This window comes from Suillus subaureus (genome assembly GCF_016647635.1).
Source record: "Suillus subaureus strain MN1 chromosome Unknown BJ212scaffold_13, whole genome shotgun sequence".
Taxonomy (NCBI): Eukaryota; Fungi; Basidiomycota; class Agaricomycetes; order Boletales; family Suillaceae; genus Suillus; species Suillus subaureus.
The window spans coordinates 622,136-635,910 of record NW_024538569.1 but is presented as its reverse complement, the minus strand read 5'-3'; the positions used below and the strand labels follow the sequence as shown (position 1 = coordinate 635,910).

Sequence of the window (13,775 nt, the reverse complement as noted above, 5' to 3'; positions counted from 1 at the left end):
GGTCACTTTGTTACGCTTACTATTTCTCTTGTCTGTGGACCCTTGTCATTTATCTGCTGCATCTTTTTTGCATCACATTTCCCGATACTTCTGATAATAATAATCAAATCCATGTATATCCTGCCTGCCATCAGTCGACGCGACAGATCATTTCGCCGTTTAGGATAGCGAACCAGCCATCCTCTGATTTACCCCATTCCGTCCATGTATCTGCAATTCTATTCAGCCTCTCCTCATCCACGAGCCCACTCTTGAGCGCCGTCGTCTTGAAATTCGACGAAAGGGTTCGATCAGCCCACATCCTACTCCACCACTCCCGCTCTTCAGGGGTGCTAAAACACCACGCCGCCGCCGAAGTTGTGATCTTATCTCTCGCGAACCCTGCCCCCAGCGCCCAACTCACCAACCTCCTCCCCGCATCAGGTTCTCCACCATTCGCACGCGCCACAAGCTGATACGTATCCACCCACTCCGTCATCCCATTAGAAGCAGGGAACCAAGTCATCGCAGCAAAATCCGTCTCTCTAACAGCAACGATCCCCCCAGGTTTCGTAACAGCCTTCATCTGCATCAAAGCCTCCGATACCCTCTTCCGATCGATATGTTGCAACACCTGATGGACGTGCACGATATCAAATTTACGACTTTCAAATATCTCTTCCAGTCCAAAGATATCTCCGATTTTGAAATCTACGTTCGTGATCCCTCGCGATGCGGCTGTTTCGCGGGCTTGGACGAGGACATCTCCGGGGGAAGGTTCTAAGCCTGTTATGTGTCCTGTGGGTCCGATGAGGGTAGCGAAATCGAGGGTGATGGTGCCTGGCCCGCAGCCTATGTCGAGGATGTGCATGTTTGGTTTGATGTATGGGAGGAGGTAGGATGCGGAGTTTTGGGCGGTGCGCCAGCTGTGGGAGCGTAGGACGGATTCATGGTGTCCGTGTGTGTAGATGACGGTAGTTTCTGACATTGCTGATCTCCATGAGGGGAAGGTTGCACTTGGATATCTTATCAGACGCTCAAGCGAGTTAGTCAAAGGGGGTTGTGTATGTTTGTTTGTGCGAGGCACTTAGTGACTCGCCGTCATCGCCACTGCCTAATTGTTCACACATAAGTTCTTGGAACGAAGAAGACGTTATCAGGTACAGTGTAATCTTCGAGGTTTCCCGAGTCTGATTCCGAACCTCGAGCGTGTAAGCATATCAAATTGAAGAAAATTGCTCAGCAGTCTCTTGGCCCCTACATAATAAGCCTCAGTCGCCATCAGGTTCTGGGTGTTACTGCATCCGTGGCAAAGATGGGATGTCTTTTCTCTGTTTGGTCTGCGCTCTGAACCCCGCATGGACAATATCGGATTTCAACGTTTCCGATATTGTTTATACAAGGCCGATGCAGTCGTCACCGGTCACGAGCATCTGCAGAATAGTCGTTCATTAGAGCGGGCAATGTAGTACTACTCACAAGGATATGTCCTAATCACCCTGGTGCACCAAAGACAAGATAATTCACGGCCTATAGCGATTTAAACAACGCGCAAGTAAGAGTAACTTGAAGACCCACGTCCGCGTCAAAATAGTGCTGTGTTGCACGAACTGAAGGGGCATGACCAAACGACGAAGTCGTTGCAATCTCATCCTTGAGGCATGGCTGAGCTGGATCAGTTTGGTTGGTCTACTTAGGGCTACCTCGTCGACGTGTGACTGGCATGAACGAGTCAATACAGGCGAGACTCGGTAACCCATTGATCTGCCAGCCATGGCTATGTTACATCCATCCATATTGTTCGTCATGTGTCATAACCTGTCTGAGCCAACGCAGCACATCTAAGTTGAGGACGTACATACTGTTATATTGCGCGGTGCGACCACGTCAGATACCTAGTCTTGATCAACATTGACTGGGGTGGTCACCAATGCGAACAGGCTGTGTCAGTTTCCGTGGGGGATACTGAAGGGCAACACAACAGAATTCTTGTGCGTAATTCTTCCGTTCGTTTGTGGAATGCGGAGTGGAAAAAATAAATTAGCTATTGTTCTTGCTGATTGCGGGTGCTGATTGGGCGATAGTACATGTCGAAAACGAACTTCAACAGCGATAATCGGAGTCTTGGGCAGACCAATATAGTAAGAAGAGTCATATGGATCATATTGACTCACGCTCGCTGGAGGGATCGTGACGGGCGAAGGTAGGTGACTTGAAGCTTGATGATGGTAGTGAAACTGAAGATCTTCAGATCTGACTCTGGTGTCCCAATTCACAGTTGGTTCCATGCACTGAAGGGGAAAACAAGATCGCGATTATGCTCGATGAAGAAAAGAATCACGGCGGGCGATGGTGAGCGACGCCGACGTCTGTCAGATGCGTGATAACCTGATGGAATCTGGAGAGGTCTGGACCATGTCACAACTGGTATTGCGGGTCGAACAACAGAACTACGCCTCGATTATGCTCGATGGAGTAAGAATCAGGGTGAACGAAGGTGGGCGCTTGTGGGCAACATCGAAAAAATTTGATGGTTGTTAGTTGATAAAGGTTGAAACTTGAAACGTTGACTTTCAAACCGCGACTGTGGTTCGGCGTTCGGCGCTCGACTATTTGTAGCTCATACTACCTACTATCTCTATCGACAATATTCCAAACATCATTTGTGGTCTTGAAATGCATAAACTTAATAGTATATTGTTTTAGCTTAAAAGCGAACTTCCGAGTCTGCAGTTTCTTGTCATTTTAGTTCACTTTTCTTTGCTAGTAGTCGAGCATGGCCAATGGCACTAGTACTGCTGGCGCCACTGTGCCAAAGACACCTCCCCATGGCATTGATTCTGGGTCTGAGCTCAAATCCACCCTGCTTGCAGTTGGCTCTGCTGCTGTCAGCGAACATATCAGTACTGTAGGTGTCAAGTGTGTCCAATTTTCTTTTTGCCTGGCCTGTGGCCACTATTATACATTCATATTGAACTTCATTCATGCAGCATCAGTGACATTTGTCCATGGATTGGGTGTGACATTGAGAACTACAGGGAATGCCCCATCGATGAAATGCTGCAGGAGCTACTTTACTGCTGCATAGATTGCTAAAAACCGGTGCCTGACAAGCTGACACTATTTGCTGATTGCCTCAAAGCCGTCCTGCTGATCTGCAACAAGGGCAAAGATGCTCAGGCCATCAAGAAGAATCTGGGTGATCTGTAAGTCAGAACTTCAAATATTGTGGAAGGAGATTGATAGATTGATGCCACTGTCAAGTGTGAAAAGCAGAGTAGAAGATCAGATGTACAAGCCTTTTATCCAGGCTTCAAACCTTGCACTTGACCGATTGAGCAAACTGAATGCACCTGGACTGGTTTGTTCAAAGGGGCATGACAATCACAAGATCCTATTTCATCAAAACGATCCAAAGAACATAACCCAAAAGCACCAAGGCAAGAAGTCTATGTGCAAGCCTGACATCATCATCATCTCCCACACAGGCACTAAGAAGGTGCAGAAGCAACCAGGTCAAGCCTACAAGTACAAGGAGGCATTGGAGAAGCCCACCAAACAGTTCCAATGGACAGACATTCGATCAATGGTAGAGTTCAAACACAAGAAGATTTGGGCTGGTCTTTCAAAGCCACCTGCAACTTATGCAGCAAAGGCTTACAATGTCCCTGAAGCAAAGAAGTATATGAAGTATCATAGGGAAATGAACAACACTGCTGAGCCAATGGGTTTGATGCCTTTGCCTGGCAGCAGTGCTGCTATGAGTTTGTGCCAGACATCAGATGCATGTAAGCTATCCTGACAGCATGCACAACTGATGGTTCTTGCTGACATATGGGATGCAGAAGGACGTTCAAAACAGTCTGGGTCACTGAACAACAAGAAACATGGCTCTAGTCAAGCACCTGATGGTCACAGCAGCAAGAAACTCAAAGTTGGTGATAATGAGGAGTCACAAAGAATTCATCCCGTTCTCCAGAATGGTTTATATGCTGTGGAATTGTTTGCAGCCCATGTGGTGTGGGAGAGCGTCATTACTTATGTGGTGGATGGTAAGTCGATGAAATGCTGCAAATGTATCATGAAATTGATTGCTTGTACCAGATGTTACAGTGCCCCACTCTTTTTCTCATCATCACTGCGGACTCCTATATGGCTGTACTTCTAACACTTCCTTTTCACTGTGCTGTTTCCTCATGGTCTTCCTTATCTCTGACTCATACTTTGTTTTCCCATGAACCTTCCTTTCTTAGTAGTTGATACCCTCTGCCCAGCCTGGTCTGTGCACGATTCCTTTACATATATAAACCCTAGTTACCACTTGTATTCTTCTCTAACTTGAATCTACTCGGTTCTCTCTGATACTTGAGCTCTAGCTCCTTGGGAGGAGGCTAGCCATCTGTCCCATTTGAACTCTAGATCCTGTGGGAGTCTAGATGATTGCTCCTGAGGGAGGCATTGGCTCGATAAGGCTTAGTCCTTGATTGACCTTGATCTTGATTCCTTTATTGGAATGACACTCTATCCAAGTTCATAACAAAAGATTCAAGTTACCTTTGAACCCCTCCATCTGTAGGGCTTTACCTTTTGAACCCACAAAACTGATTGATTGCCAAAGTGGCACCTTCCAAGAAAAGCAAGAAGGCTTTCTCTGAATGATCCGGGATCCCATACAGTCCCTACCCACCTAACTCTCCTAGATGAACCTCTTTGTCGTGAGGATCCTTTGACACTCCCCACACTCCTGTTCTCCCTACTCTTGCTGTCCCAGGCCCTTCATCCATTACACATCACACTATTGTTTCTCATTTTGAAACAAGTGCACCAGCACCTGTAGAAGACAGAGACGAAGAAATCCCTGATGCTCTGCCTGTTGAACCAGTAGCACCACCAAGATTCCCTACCCCTGAACCAAACACAGACACAGACACAGACTCTGACACTGATGATGACATGCCTAAACCAATTGAAAGAAAGATCTGCACCCCACCTGACTTTGATGGAAACCGAGATGGAACCTCAAGGTTCCTTCACCTTGTCACACTCTATTTAGACACAAATGATGAAATCTATGATACTGACACTAGAAAGATCGCCTTTGCCCTTTCATTCATGAAGGAAGGCACAGCTGCAGCATGGATGGAAGATTTCATCGAACATGCCCAGCAACTTGACCCCACATCCACCCATGGAGAAAAGAACAGATATGGAACTTGGGATGAATTTGTCTCTCAGTTTGAAGAAACCTTTAACCCGATCAACTCAGCTGGTACTGTGCTTCATAAGCTCCATGCCCTTAAACAAGGCAATGACTTAAGCGAGTACATAGCCACATTCCGACAGCTCTGTAACCGAGCTGAGATCTACAGCTTCAATGCTCAGAAAGATTACTTTCTCTGAGGCCTTAAACAGCCACTCATCACAAAACTCTGCAATTCCGGAGAGATCCCTGACACCCTTGACGGAATAGTCAAGAAAGGGATATCCATTGAGAACTCCTATCAGCTTCTCCTTGCCCACAGACCCCAGAACAACAATAGAAACACCTGATTCAACAATTGCTGATCCACCCCATGCTTCACCCCCAGAAACAACAATCCTAATGCCATGGACGTTGATTGCCTCTCTGAGAATGATAAAAGAGAGTATATGAAGCAAGGAAAATGCTTCTCCTGTGGAAAGGTTGGTCACAGATCTAACAATCAAGAATTCCACCCTCGGAACGGAGATGCCAAGAAGAATAACTATAAAGGGAAGCAAATGGTAAGGTGTACAGCACCTAAAGAAGAAGACACCAGCAAGATTGAAGATCTCGATGACGATGAAGATCTCAATGCCTGAAGAATGGATTTTTGAACCAGGAGCCTACCACAATGTTAGCCACTCCTTATATTGATGTACATATCGCACACAATGTAGGAAAAACTAAAGAATTAAGGGTCCTGGTGACCATCTTTTCCTCTGTACACCCTGATAAATCATTGCAAACCACCGCTGTTGTCGATTGTGGTGCAGCTGCCACATTCATCCACTGGATGTTTGTAAGAAACATAGAATCAAGACACATCACTTTGAAACTCCTTTTCCTATCTGAACTGCTGATGGAAAGATTTCCAAGGACCCCATCACTCATTATTGTCACCTCACAATCAAAATTGATGATTGACTCATGATTGGAAAATTCAATGTCATGAACATGAGCGACAACAATATGATCCTCCTTGGGAAGCCTTGGCTTTCTGCCATGAACCCTGATATCGACTGGGCTAAAGATACCCTTCGACTTCCTTCTACCCCTAGATCACTTCGACTAGAAGAGGTATTCAAGAAGAAATGGGGTTTCACTCCTGCACCCCACAGAAAGTCACAATCGAAGAAGAAGAAGACCCAGAACAATTTAAACCTGCCTATGCTCCACTTCCTGTAAATGGGAAAAGAACTCTTGAATGCCAAAAAGAAAAGAAGAAAGAAGAAGAACCACTTCCACCTCTTTGGCCAGATCCTGATGAAGATCCATTACCCCAATATGACACCAAGGACAATGTCTGGGATGACATTCCCACCAAACCAACTTTCCTTCGAAAGGTTGACGACCCTGTCACTTATCCCATCAATGACGATGAAGTATTAATCAAATATGCCAAAGATGGCTCTTCTATTACCCTTTTTGAAAACCTCTCCTTCAACACACCTCTCACTTGTGATGGCACTTCTGCCTCTGAGATCTGACAAGCTGCAGCTCTATCCCCTTTAAGAAACTCTTGGATCTATGCATGAAAGACAGAAGAAGACAAGGAATACTTGAAAACTAGCAATAAAGCTCAAGAATTTGCTCTGAAGGATGCTCAAGAAAAGAAGAAGAAAACTTTCAAAGAACTTGTCCCTGACTACCTCCACGACTTTGCTGATGTTTTCGCCAAAGACGGCTTAAACAAACTTCCCCCATCCCAACCAGGTGTTGATCATAGAATTGAAACCAAACCTGGATATATTCCAAAATCTGCGAAAACTTACCCTCTATCTCCAAAAGAAACTGATGCTGTGAAAGCTTTTCTTGATGAACACATCGCTAAAGATTTTATCCAACCTTTGAAATCTCTGCAAGCCAGCAGATTCTCCTTCATAGGAAAGAAAGATGGATCTCTATGACCTTGCCAAGACTATTGTTACATCAATGAGTGGATGATAAAGAATGCCTATCCCCTTCCTCTGATTCCCCCTCTTATCGCCAAGCTAAGAGATGCCAAGTATTTTACCAAGATGGACGTCTGATCCAGATACAATAATATCCTGATCCATCCTGACGATCACTGGAAAGCAGCATTCACTACCTCTTTCAGACTCTTCAAACCGAAAGTCATGTTCTTCGGCTTATGCAACTCCCCAGCAATGTTCCAAGCCTATATGAACCAGACCTTCCAGAAAGAAATTGCTGAAGGATGGATGATTGTTTACATGGACGACATCCTTATCTTCTCAAAAACCCTAGAAGAGCACCAGAAATGAACATGTTGCATCCTTGACATCATCTGAAAAGAAACCCTTTTTCTGAAACCCGAAAAATGCACCTTTGACACTCAAGAAGTTGACTACCTTGGCATGATAATTCGCCCTGGACAAGTTGCAATGGATCCAGCCAAATTATCTGGTATCAGCCAATGGATGACTCCAACTTCAGTAAAAGAAGTCCATTCATTCCTTGGGTTTTGTAACTTCTACCGCCACTTCATTTCCCACTACTCTGACCTTGCATGACCCCTGATAGATTTAACAAAGAAAGATGCTGTCTTCACTTGGTCACAATCTTGCACTGACTCCTTTGAGAAACTGAAGCAGTGTTTCTTATCAGAACCTGTCCTCTGTAACCCTGACCCCTCTCAGTAATTCACCCTCATGACTGACACTTCACTTGTTGCCACTGGAGCAGTCCTCCTTCAGACTGATGAGAATGGCGCATATCACCCATGCGGCTACCTCTCTCAATCCTTTAACCCCGCTGAACAAAACTACCAGATCTATGATCATGAACTACTTGCTATCATCCATGCTTTAAAAGCATGGCGTCATTACCTTGAAGGGAATCCCCACCCTGTCATTGTATTCACCGATCACAAGAATCTCCTCTATTTCCACTCTGCACAGAACCTCACTTGCCAATGAGCACATTGGCAGTTAACCCTGAATGAATTTGATCTTGAACTCCACCATGTCCCAGGAAGCAAACTTGCTGCTCCTGATGCTCTCTCATGTTGCCCTGATCACTCTTCTGACCCCTTGGATAATTCCAATGTCACACTCCTCCCTGATACCTTGTTCTCTTGTCTTATTGACAATGACCTCGCCAATGCCCTGAAGACCACTGATCCCCTCTCTGATCCTGTCATTCTTGCTGCGCAACAAGCCCTTGATGGGTTAAATGCACCCCCTATGAAATCCGCCCTCTCATTGGAAGATTGATGATGGCACTTTGTTTTATAAAAACTGTGCTTATGCCCCCATTCATCTCCGACACTGCATTCTACATCTTCACCATGATCACCCTACCGCCAGACACCCAGGACGTTTTAAAACCAAAGAATTAGTAAAACGTGACTACTGGTGGCCCAGAATGGGCACATTTATCCACAAATATGTCGAAGGTTGCACCCTATGTCAGCAAATGAAATCTGACACTCATCCTTCCACCCCACCCTTGAACCCTATCCCTTCCTCTGTGCTTCGCCCCTTCTTGCAGATCTCCATAGATCTAATCACTGACTTGCCTGAATCAGGCGGTTTTGATTTGGTTATGGTCATGGTAGACCATGGCCTTATGAAGGGGGTAATTCTCTCACCATGCAAGAAAACCATTACATCAGAAGGAGTCGCCCAACTCTTTTTCAAGAAAGTCTTTCTCAGATTCGGACTTTATGACAAGATCATTTCTGACAGAGGACCTCAGTTCGCCTCTAAATTTGCCAAAGAACTCGGAAGACTCCTTGACTATGAAGTTGCACTTTCCACCACCTACCACCCACAAACTGATGGACAGACTGAATGTCTAAATCAAGAACTCGAAACCTACCTCCACATTTATTGCCACTCCACTCCTCTTGATTGGGTAAAACATCTACCCAAGGCTGAGTTCGTCCACAACCACCGAAAGCATGATGCCCACAATGTCTCCCCTTTCCACCTCATGATGGGTTATGAACCCCGAGGAATTCCCTATATCCTCCCAAACTCCACCATCCCTGCAGCAGAAGATCAAGTCAAATATCTTCAGAAGATCCGAGAAGAAGCCATCTCTTGTCACAATCTCGCCATGCAACGCATGTCTGATCAGACCTTTGGAAAGAAGTTTGAACCCTGGAAGATTGGTGAGAAAGTTTGGTTATCAGCAAAGAACCTTATCACTGGACTACCCTCAAAGAAGCTTGCCCCTAAACACTATGGCCCTTTCACAGTAGAAGCCATTCTCTCCCCTATCACATTCAAGATCTGACTCCCTACCTCCTGGAAATCACACCCCATCTTTCATGCTTCTGAGTTATCCTCCTATTGGGAAACAGAAGTCCATGGCCCGAACCACACTGAACCTCCTCCTGACATCATTAATGGACAAGAAGAATACGAAATAGAAGCCATTCTTGCCCATAAGGGAAATGTAAAAGGAAAATGATGCTTCCTTGTATCATGGAAGGGTTACCCTTCTTCGGATAACTCCTGGCTCCCTGAAAAGGAACTAGACAATGCCCAGGAAATCCTCAGAACCTATAAAGACCACCTTCGACTCTCTCAACTCTTTACCTAGAAACTTGACCCCAGAATATGCCTTCTTCACGATCTTTGAACTCCTCTTTTGAACTCCATCGCTCTCAGCTCGAACTTCATCACAAGCGAGCTCTTGTTGAATCAACCCTTTCCTCTCTTCCCTGTGTTTTACCTTTAGATCATTTCTTTTCTGAAGATATTGATTCCCTTTCTTTGATGACCATCCATCACAGTGCAGACCTGGCATCTAGCTATGCCCATACCATTGCAGCCCCTACTGAAGAAACCACCAAATGTTCCATCATTTATCATATGTATGACCAAGATCAAAGCACTTGCCACAGACAGACTTATAGAAAAAGGGTTCGAGCAAGCTCTCACCCCAGATATGGTCAAACTAGAATGCTCCATCTCCATTGAACCCCCTCATTTCACTACCCAAGAAGTCCCTAGATCCCTGTCAGAATCTTCTGATGATGACACCCCTGTCCCCGCTCCCTCTCAGCTCGCAGTTCGCTCTGCAGGAAACCCACACCATGCTCATGGTAAGAAAAGAAACACTGTTGCCTTTGGAATAGGCCTCTCTCATCCCATGACACTGTCCCCTGCTCCACCCATCATTGTCGATGAAGACAAACCTGCCTCCTCCTCCGACTCTTGTGCCCCATCTGAAGAAACTTTTCGATGTGATAGGAATGGCATAGACTATTATGACATCATCTGCTGATACTGCCAGCAGGAAGGACACCATCAAACCCATTGCCCTCACTACTTCTGCTGAGAATGCCACCACCATGCTCCCAAGCACCTTACCGCCTACTGTCCTACTCTTCAAGGATGATGTATCATTAATGCCAAACCTGGCTCATGGGCCTTCCATCATCAGCTTAAGATCTACGAAGATAGAAAAGATCTTGAGCAAGAGGAGCATGAGAAGCAGTTTGCAAAGGATGCTGACTTCAATCCCAATGACTATCAGAATCTTAGTGACTAAAGTCGGTGACTTTAGACGTTGACAGGGGGGTAATGTTACAGTGCCCCACTCTTTTTCTCATCATCACTGCGGACTCCTATATGGCTGTACTTCTAATGCTTCCTTTTCACTGTGCTGTTTCCTCATGGTCTTCCTTATCTCTGACTCATACTTTGTTTTCCCATGAACCTTCCTTTCTTAGTAGTTGATACCCTCTGCCCAGCCTGGTCTGTGCACGATTCCTTTACATATATAAACCCTAGTTACCACTTGTATTCTTCTCTAACTTGAATCTACTCAGTTCTCTCTGATACTTGAACTCTAGCTCCTTGGGGAGGAGGCTAGCCATCTGTCCCATTTGAACTCTAGATCCTGTGGGAGTCTAGATGATTGCTCCTGAGGGAGGCATTGACTCAATAAGGCTTAGTCCTTGATTGACCTTGATCTTGATTCCTTTATTGGAACGATGCTCTATCTGAGTTCGTAACACCAGATGACATGATTTACTTGTGGTATTTTGATCAGCAGGACACGATTCAATGCTCCAGTATCAACTTCATGCAAGACCTTCCTCAGTTCATGGTTTTGCTACTTGCTATCCAGCAGATGCTATTCACAGAATGGGGCTACAATTGGGTATTTGAGCCTGAGGATGGATCTTCGGGTGAGATTTGGATCCTGGATGAGGACATTGGAGAGGTCAACCTCAAATTTGATTTGAAGTCTGACAAGTGTACCACTCACTTTGGTCTGCGCAGACATGCAACTACTGTCTTTCCAGTTAAAAGCAAGATGCTGTCGGCTCTGGTACTGAATCTCCCTCATCATAACCCTCATAACCCTACCAATGAGCTGGTTGCAAAGCTCTATTGGCCAGAAGAGGAGCACAAGAGCAAGGCTGAAATACTCTGGAAGGTGTATGAGATTGTGAAGAAAGATGAGGAGGGCAAGGTGAAGCACCACATCCCAGAGATGGTCTGGTCTCACAAGTTTGAGAATACATCCATGGCAACCATCAGGAGGGTGTTGGGACTTAAGGATGCTGAATGAGGCAGGCACATCCTATACATTATCATATTCAGAAAGCTCGACCCTATCATGGACCTGAGTGACAAGGAGTTCCTTGCCGCATGGTGGCACATCATTGTCTGTATGTGTTCTTCCTTCTTGCACTCCATATTGGTCCCTGACACCTGCAATGCCAGGTCACTATGCCCTCTGGGGGAACAATGTTCATCACCACAACATCAGCCCTAGTAATCTCATGGTCTACATGACCACAGATGGTCAATATATTGGGGTCCTCAATGACTTCAACTTATCATCCACTGGAGATAGTCCCTCAGGCCAAGAGCATACAGGCACAGTACCTTTCATGGCCATCGAACTTCTCACAAAGGAAGCCATTGAAGGCAAGGTCAAGCACCTGTACTGGCATGATGCAGAGTCATTCTTATGGGTCCTAACCTGGGTCTCTCTTCATTATCAGAAAGGCTAACTGCTGCACAAGGACCACCCGCTCGATGAATGGTTGAAAGTGGACACTATCCAGTGCAGGAAGGAAAAGACTGACTTCTTATACACGCATCAGGAAATCAACCTGAAGTTGATATGACCAGATATAATTTGTAATTGCAAAACATTATTACATGCCACATCCTAGCATTAGATATCATTATCATGGTGTCACACATATATGAATGAAGATATGACTATGCTAGAAATATCACCTTGATGTGTATTTTGTATTAGGAAATCAGCACAAACTTGTTTTTCCCAGATTTAATTGGTAAAATCATATCAAGAATCTACTGAATTATAGAAGATTATATACAAAGATAAAGTTTGATATAAGCATGACAAATTGATATTAAATGAACAAGGATTGTAAGAAAGCCAACATTCTGATGTAGATATGTCATGTCTTACAATTGTATTAACAATTCTCTACCAATTGATCTTCACTACCATCACATGCATGACATTGCACTAACCATGTCACATGACAGATGCTTATGTAAGTCGGAGTTTCAATTTTTTCAACCAACTTCGAAACTTGTCCTCTGTCATCTCATCTACACTCTAAGTACACCCTTCTGGCCCCTCAAGCCAACATCCTCTTCTCTCCCTCCCTGTCTCTTCATGGTGATATCTTTGGCCCTATATGGTGGTTTTTCCTCCTTTATGGTCCCTGGCTCCTCCCTGGTCCCCCTCCCTGGTCTTCCCTGGTCTTCCTTCCTGGCTTTTCCTAGCCCTCCTCCCTGGCCCCCCTCCCTGGTCTTCCTTCCTGGCCCTCATCCCTGGCCCTCCTCCCTGGTCCTCCCTGGTCCTCCTCCCTGGTCCTCCCTGGCCCTCCTCCCTGGCCCTCCCTGGCCCTCCTCCTTGACCTTCCCTGGTTCTCCTTCATGGCCCTCCCTGGTCCTCCTCCCTGGCCCTTATGGTCTCTTCCTTCTCCCCTGAGACAGGTAACTATCATGTCCCTCTCTAGCTTCTGTCCTATCATGTCCCTCCGCTCTCCTGTATTATTACTACATGTGTATACCCTAAACCCAATTAAAATTTGATTTGAATTATAAAATGATAAAATGAGTGTCAAGGTTGAGACTTTTCAGTAATTTCTTGGCAATTTTATTTGAAGTAGTCTGGCATTATAAAACTTTATTGAAGATGGCAGATGTTTGCAATATACATCATAATTGTGTCCTTCGCAATTTTTCCCACTGTAACCTGCCTATCTAAAGCTTTGTCAAGGCTGAGTGGTATTATAAGACTTTGTTGAAGATGGCAGGTGTTTACAACAAGTGTCATGATTGTGTTTTTGGCAGTTTTTCCCAGTGGAACCTGCCTATCTAAAGCTTTGTCAGTGTTAAGAACCATGCTCAAAGGAGAGAGAGACTGACTCAGAGGGGCTTGGCCTCAGCTTGTACACTGTGCCCCTTACCCGAGTATGTGCCCTTCATTTCAGAGGAAGTCCAATGATGGTCCAATGAAGTCCAGAGGACTTCCAGAGGCTGGCTACTCTGGTGGAGAGTGCAGGAGGACTTCTGGAGGAGCACAGGAAATGTCCAGA

General features: G+C 45.3%; 4 protein-coding genes across 4 annotated transcripts; 3 read left to right on the top strand and 1 right to left on the bottom strand.

The window, feature by feature from the left end:
* Positions 1 to 36: 36 nt before the first annotated feature.
* BJ212DRAFT_138827 (methyltransferase type 11) lies at positions 37 to 1,051 on the bottom strand. Its single transcript, XM_041336919.1, has one exon. The coding sequence runs from the start codon at positions 965 to 967 to the stop codon at positions 131 to 133; it is 837 nt and encodes a 278-aa protein (XP_041193881.1). The 5' UTR covers positions 968 to 1,051; the 3' UTR covers positions 37 to 130.
* A 1,442-nt stretch (positions 1,052 to 2,493) lies between these two features.
* BJ212DRAFT_1500164 (uncharacterized protein) lies at positions 2,494 to 3,876 on the top strand (the record flags this gene model as incomplete). Its single annotated transcript, XM_041341578.1, has 4 exons — positions 2,494 to 2,887; positions 3,094 to 3,185; positions 3,244 to 3,767; positions 3,842 to 3,876. The coding sequence occupies exons 1-4, from the start codon at positions 2,756 to 2,758 to the stop codon at positions 3,874 to 3,876; spliced, it is 783 nt and encodes a 260-aa protein (XP_041193880.1). The 5' UTR covers positions 2,494 to 2,755.
* Positions 3,877 to 11,903: 8,027 nt separating this feature from the next.
* BJ212DRAFT_1270302 (uncharacterized protein) lies at positions 11,904 to 12,203 on the top strand (the record flags this gene model as incomplete). The annotated part of the gene is made up of 1 exon (XM_041330881.1): positions 11,904 to 12,203. One exon carries the CDS (start codon positions 11,904 to 11,906, stop codon positions 12,201 to 12,203), a length of 300 nt encoding a protein of 99 aa, XP_041193879.1.
* A 644-nt stretch (positions 12,204 to 12,847) lies between these two features.
* On the top strand, positions 12,848 to 13,165 carry BJ212DRAFT_1576671 (uncharacterized protein; the record flags this gene model as incomplete). The annotated part of the gene is made up of 1 exon (XM_041342168.1): positions 12,848 to 13,165. One exon carries the CDS (start codon positions 12,848 to 12,850, stop codon positions 13,163 to 13,165), a length of 318 nt encoding a protein of 105 aa, XP_041193878.1.
* Positions 13,166 to 13,775: the final 610 nt, after the last annotated feature.

Bases quoted from the DNA above. Each gene is read 5' to 3' on its own strand.
- BJ212DRAFT_138827 (XM_041336919.1), bottom strand. From the start codon at position 967: ATGTCAGAAACTACCGTCATCTACACACACGGACACCATGAATCCGTC.